At 32.6% G+C, this 6,469-nt stretch overlaps 1 protein-coding gene across 1 annotated transcript; it reads left to right on the forward strand.

Moving 5' to 3' along the window:
* Nucleotides 1-444: 444 nt before the first annotated feature.
* LOC139871805 (dihydroceramide fatty acyl 2-hydroxylase FAH1) lies at nt 445-3,633 on the forward strand. Its single transcript, XM_071859541.1, has 7 exons — nt 445-538; nt 1,357-1,415; nt 1,889-1,981; nt 2,110-2,306; nt 2,398-2,503; nt 3,001-3,147; nt 3,234-3,633. Exons 2-7 carry the CDS (start codon nt 1,365-1,367, stop codon nt 3,357-3,359), a joined length of 720 nt encoding a protein of 239 aa, XP_071715642.1. The 5' UTR covers nt 445-538; nt 1,357-1,364; the 3' UTR covers nt 3,360-3,633.
* Nucleotides 3,634-6,469: the final 2,836 nt, after the last annotated feature.

Genomic DNA, 6,469 nt, shown 5'->3' on the forward strand with positions numbered 1-6,469 from the left:
AAAAATTTAATTTTTTTTTTCAATCACATGTGATTATCGCGCCACGTGTCGCACTCTGGTTGGTCCCTTAAATCTCAACTTAAAAGTTGGTTTCATTTGAATATTTCTCAATAGTTTAGAGTAATTCAAAATCTCTTATAGATGATTTTATAACGTTTAATCGTTGAGTCGACTTGTAATAAATTTCATCTTCAATTATATTGTATATGATTACGATGCTTATTTTGTAATGTACTACACTTAGATTTTTTCGAATGTTTATTTTGGCCCTCCTAGTTAAACAATTCAAGTTCCGCCCCTATTTACAACAATGCTAAAATTAGAACGAGTTGTCGTCAAGTGCCAGGCTGGCATGCCGTTGTCTCACGAAGCACATACAAACAAGCATTGCTGGCGATACAAATACAATCCACGCATTTGATTAAAATTTTAAAAATCAACACTATCGTTTCCACCACAACTAAATATACACCTACTAAAATACACACAGAGACACACACATTCGTACATCTATTTTATTGAATTCGTTATCTTCAAAGTGAGTACTCTTTCGGATCCACTACTGTTTCTAAGTTTTTGTTTTCGAATCTCTATATCTAGCACTTTTTTTTCCGTCAGGATTCTAGGCTTTTAATTTGCATTTCTTAGTGTGTTGTAATTTCACGTGTATAGTTGTATAATTCTGTTTGCAGTTCATACACATATGTGCGTGTATGTAATTCGGTTGAATTATGCTATGAAAGTTGTTTATGGATTGACCTATTGTGCTATTTAGGGTTTGAGGTCTTAGTATATAGTGTCTAAACGTGTGAAATTTAGGGTTGTTATTAGGGCTTCTTTTAGTGTACATTGTTGGATACTGATCTATAACTTTGTTTTCGCCTTCTAGTTTCAACTTTCATGTATGTAAATGCGTAATTCTGATTCACTTTTTACAATTTATTCTAAAATAAATAGTAAATATTTTAAAGAGGTGTAAATGGATATCTCAAGCTTAATTACCTAGTTTTGTGAGTATTAGCTCCTTAATGTTTTAAACTTCTCATTATTTCCGGTGTGGATTATAAATCTTTTATCTTTGTTTAAAAAAGGTTTTTTATGAGTGAACAGTAATGGAGAGCCAATAAGAAGGCACAATTCACTTCTTTTATGAGTGAACAGTAATGGAGAGCCAATAAGAAGGCACAATTCACTTCTGTCCGTAGCATATATGATAATACTCCGTACATGATTACTTTTTGTGCTATATTTTGAGCTCTGCTTCAAACTATATATAATCTATGGATGTTTTTTATTGTTTGGGTTGTGAATTTCTTTCAGTTTGTTGTTGTTAACTAATGTTGGTTTAATCTTTAGGTTTCAAGATGGTAGCACAAAAATATACAGTGGATTTAGATAAGCCTCTTGTTTTCCAGGTGATTTTCACCATAATTTCTTTCTGGTTTAACGAGTCATATGAGCAGTGAATATATAGTATATGCTACTATTGTAATTCTCGTACGTTATGACGACTACTTGTGAAACAATGTAATTGTTTGCTCAGCATGGTAGAATCTAAGGGAGGTGGTATGTTATTGTCACATAGTACCATTCTTCATTATATGTCCACTGTCATCTACATAAGCATTACCATCTTAGACAAGTATAAAACATTTACTAATCATCGCCATCATTGTTAAAAAAAATGTCATTGTGCTGAGCGGGCCCACATATTTTCTTGATCTATCTTCTTGTATCTATTTGACTAATAGTTGAATCTTGCACGTTGTAAGGACGTATGAATCATATGTCTAGTTTTAATTTTTAAATTTTTTTTTTTTTTTTTTTTTTTTTTTTTTGTAGTTTTGTTTGAAATCTTCTTTTGTTTTAAAAATTTTGAAATATATAGGTTGGCCATCTTGGAGAAGCTTATCAAGAATGGGTTCACCAACCTATTGTTAGCAAGGAAGGTCCTCGGTTTTTTGCAAGTGACTTTTGGGAGGTACTTGTTCCGTCCTCGGTTTTTACAATTAAAGAACAAAAACAAAAAAAACAATTACAAAAATTGTCACTGGATTAGTTTTTTTACAATACAATTTCATTTTTCTGACTACATTTTTTACGGTACAGTTTCTTACCAAAAATGAATGGTATGTAATTCCAACCATTTGGCTCCCTGTTGTGTGTTGGTATACCCGTAAGTCGTTCAAGATGGGCCATACACTTCCTCAAATAGCAATGGTACTTCTTGTGGGAATCTTTATTTGGTCGCTCATGGAATACTCTCTGCATCGTTTTCTTTTTCACATTAAAACGAAGAGCTATTGGTATCCTCTCTTTTTTTCGTATTTAGTTCACACAATTAACATGGCTGCATTGTCTGTTGTTTTTATTCACATGATTTTGTTCGTTTTTTAGGGGAAACACCGCTCATTATCTTCTTCACGGTTGTCATCATAAACATCCTCAGGATGGGTTACGCCTTGTTTTCCCTCCTACTGCAACAGCAATTCTCTTGGTGCCAGTATGTTCTCTCCCCAACCACCTAATCTATTTCCAGTTCTAAAAACAATAAGCTATGATTAGTGGGTTTAATATGATCATTTAATTACTATTACTAAATTATTATATTATTAAGCTATTGATATTAAACTAATATTGTAACATATAGTTAGGAGGTTTTATAATTGTTTGCATGAATTTACCCTTGTGCAACAGAGCAAGTTAGAGATATAAGATAACCCAAATTGAACTATTTGGTGAATAAATGGGCTGAAATCACCATCTCCGCCTGCTAGGTAACAAGCTAATACCTTCAGAAAAAGAGGAATTAGTAGTTACAAGAATTGACTTTATTGTAAGCCAATAACATGTTCATAAACACACTTGCTTCATGAAAACAGTGTTTTGCAAACCAAAACAACGCAACAACGTTAGCGTATTATTAACTTTTATTACTGTTAGAAGAGGTAATTCAAGATTGGATTTTGAAATATACTAATTACATGTAACCATCGGCAGTTCTGGAACTTTGTGAAGCTGATATCAAACCCTAGTGTTGCACCTGCTTTGTTTGCTGGTGGTCTGCTGGGTTACGTCATGTATGATGTCACCCATTACTATCTGCATCATGGTCAGCCAAAAAATGAAGTTCCTCGAAATCTCAAGGTAAAACCTTTTCTTGCTATTGATAGGTGTCATCATCTTGTCATCTTGGTATCGAGGTTTTAACATAAGTTGATGTGTTTATGCAGAAATATCATTTAAATCATCATTTTCGAATCCAAAACCAAGGGTTTGGCATAACATCATCGATTTGGGACAGGGTGTTTGGAACATTGCCTCAAACCAAATCAGTTGCGAAAGAAAGGAAACAGTGATCAATCAAATCAGGACCTGGTTGTTCGTAGGTTTTATCATGTTACCATTGTTTTGATTGATTCTCTGGGTGCAAGAGGGAAAAAGATTCAAACTCAATAGCATTAGCATGTTGTGTATATACTGGGATTGCAATTCTGAAATCGACTTCAGTCTCTGTTACTGGGAATTTTGATTTGTGTTAATTTTGATTAGAATTAGAATTAGAATTAGGTCATTATTGTTTACCATTTGATTTATGTTATGTTATTATGTTATTTTGCTAATTTAGTTTTACTTGTTTGAATTCATTCTCTTATGGTGTTCTTATGCTTGTTGCTATGGATTAGTGACCTTATCTAAGTGGTGGTAACAACTGGAGGTGCTATTATATGAGTCGAAAATAAACAAGTCAGCTGCAATTTTTTTTTTATTTTTTTTTTGAAAAGCCAACTTATATTAACAACAAACAATATGGACAACACAGGCCAAGAAACTTAGCCCATGAAGGGGAAGAACCAAGCTGGGCTAGCCCATCACGAGAGCTTTACAAAAACTACTGCCCAAACACGAAAATTTACAAATTATTACCTCAACATACTAACGAAGATAGTCATCCTACCCACCTGACTGGCTGGGTCACTATTCATCAACACTAATCTAATTTTTATTTTTTTATTTTTTTCCCCCTTTGGTATTTACAAATAGATAGACTAGGTCACTATTCATCTTTTTTTTTATTTTTTTTTAATTTTTTTTTGGTATTTACAAATACGCACACTTATAAAAAAAATAGCAGCGAAGCGCGATCTCACCTTTATCTTATTACAACACAAAGTGTAAGCCTAAACAATTATCAACTAGATGAAGAGATTACAACCAGAAGCAAACATTGATAAGACCTCCAATATGTCGAGGAAAACCAGGATTGAAAACATTGGCGAATCTAGGATCGTAACTGAATGGGGTCCTAATTTTTTTTTTCCCGATAACTTACTCAAACGAAAAATTGAATGTGTCGGGTCGGGTGGGGTCGGGTCGAGTCGGATTGAATCGGGTCATTACAAACACCATCAAACAAAAGCATATCATTAATATTATTGTATGTTCAATCTGCTAAATACTAAATGCAACTTATCCTTTTGTCTATGCGGTTTCAACGATAAAATTCATCAATAATTGTATCATTGCTAATAACACCTAACACATCTTTCTAAATATATGAAATTAGACAATCATTTACTTCGTATAAATTAATGATCACCCAATATTTATGTTCATCAAAGCATAATGGATAAAATTATGACTCTTACCTCCGATCTCTCATTGCAGAAATGAGTAATTTCGGGGTTGACATTGACCTTTTAAAAAAATATAACTAATAATTAGCCACACAACACATTTCAAAATAATAATTAAGTTACATATTGGAATTGAGAGTTGCAAAATTAAACAAAAAATAGGGAGAATGAATTGGATTGTAAAACTGTAATTTCAATTTTGCCAAAAATTGAAAAACAAAAGCGTAATTAGGTTTTGTTGTGTTGAACAAAAGCGTAAAAAGTGTGTTCATGTTACCGTGTATGAGAAAAGAAAAACAAAAAAGGTTCACTTTTTTTTAACGGCAAAAAAAAAAAGGTTCACTTTTGATTTATATATTTGTATACTCCGTATTTATTAGTGACTCATATTATAAAATCATAAGCGAGTTAATCTTTAAGTATCTTTTAGTGGTTCATATTATAAAATTTAAAACCTATAAAATATATGTGGTCCTACAATTATATTTAGCGGTGTCATGTAAAATTTTATTGATCGTTTAAAAAAAATTCCGTAACTAGCGGTGTCACAGGACCCCACATGGATATATGTAGACTCGCCTATGATCGAAAACCACCTAGAAATAAGATCCTGGATCCGAAAGCCACCTCAACCATTCAATCTTTTTATTTCTCAATCTTCTTGCAATCCACTCGAAGCTCATAATTTAAATTTCGTTGAGGGCCACGGGACCGTTCCAAGATATATTCTTAAACACTTTGGAATTCCTATTTTTCCAAATTAAGTATCCACATGTCCACTCAACAGCTTGTCAAGCTTTGCTTTTCAAAGGGGAGAATGTTCGGTTGAGGTTACCTTGGAAAGTGTCATTGATGCATAAATTTACATATTAACTAATAGACAAAATTTATGAATAGTACCAGGGGCATTTTCGACTTTTCACTTTTTTTTAATTTTACTTTTAACTAAATTTTATTTTACCAACAAAGGCCCCCCACATTTTTTTGAAAAATTCAAATAGACCCCCCAAACAGAGGGGTAAAGTGTCAAATAACCATTTTCATAAAAAATCTTAAATAAACTCCACACAAATATTCAACGGGTCATATCTTCTCGCTCACAACGAGTTAAATTTTTCCGACACCATCATTAAACTCGAAATAATTTTAGGAACACAATGTCACTAACTATACGCAAAACGGACGCTTTTTAAAAAACGCTAAATATTTGAAGTACTTTTCATACACGTTGATTTTGCGTTAAATTTTTAAAAGTCGACAATTTCATAGCGAAACGCGGAGATGCACATATATTGTTAATTTAAAATAACATTTAAATCTCTCACGGGTTATACCTTTTAGTTCGACTCGAGTTGCGCTTCAACGACATCATCGTTAGTCACAAAATAATTTTACTAAACGCAATAAAAGAGATGAAATGTTCATCTAGATATTTTACTCTCGGTATTGGATGTAAGTTATATTGTTAAGACCCGATTGAATGAATATGTGTGTAAGTTATCTAATAGGTTCACCAAGAGTTCTCTTTAGTAAACATGCAAACACAATTACAAGATCAAGGGTTCCCTTTTCACTATAGTTCTTGTATTTGTAATCAGATAACTTAACTAGTTCTAAGGCTTGAAACTTGACTTCTATGTTCATAGTTATCAATAATTGTACAAACGTTCGTTGCATACAATTCATCCCTATATCGTCTAACCAATTGAATCTAATTTACCCCCTTGGTCCGGTTTAGTAAACAATCAATCTAAGACAAGCTGATTGTAAATCAATATGATAAATCAACAAGAGTTCTCTTTATCAACAACATATCAATTAACTAGTTACAA

The sequence above is a fragment of the Rutidosis leptorrhynchoides genome, chromosome 1 (genome assembly GCF_046630445.1).
Source record: "Rutidosis leptorrhynchoides isolate AG116_Rl617_1_P2 chromosome 1, CSIRO_AGI_Rlap_v1, whole genome shotgun sequence".
NCBI lineage: Eukaryota > Viridiplantae > Streptophyta > Magnoliopsida > Asterales > Asteraceae > Rutidosis > Rutidosis leptorrhynchoides.

What these genes read in the sequence shown, in the direction of transcription:
- LOC139871805 (XM_071859541.1), top strand. Translation starts at nt 1,365, where the DNA reads ATGGTAGCACAAAAATATACAGTGGATTTAGATAAGCCTCTTGTTTTC. An exon ending in ATAAGCCTCTTGTTTTCCAG is followed by an intron (nt 1,416 to 1,888) that starts GTGATTTTCACC and finishes TGAAATATATAG; the next exon opens with GTTGGCCATCTTGGAGAAGC. An exon ending in CAGCAATTCTCTTGGTGCCA is followed by an intron (nt 2,504 to 3,000) that starts GTATGTTCTCTC and finishes AACCATCGGCAG; the next exon opens with TTCTGGAACTTTGTGAAGCT.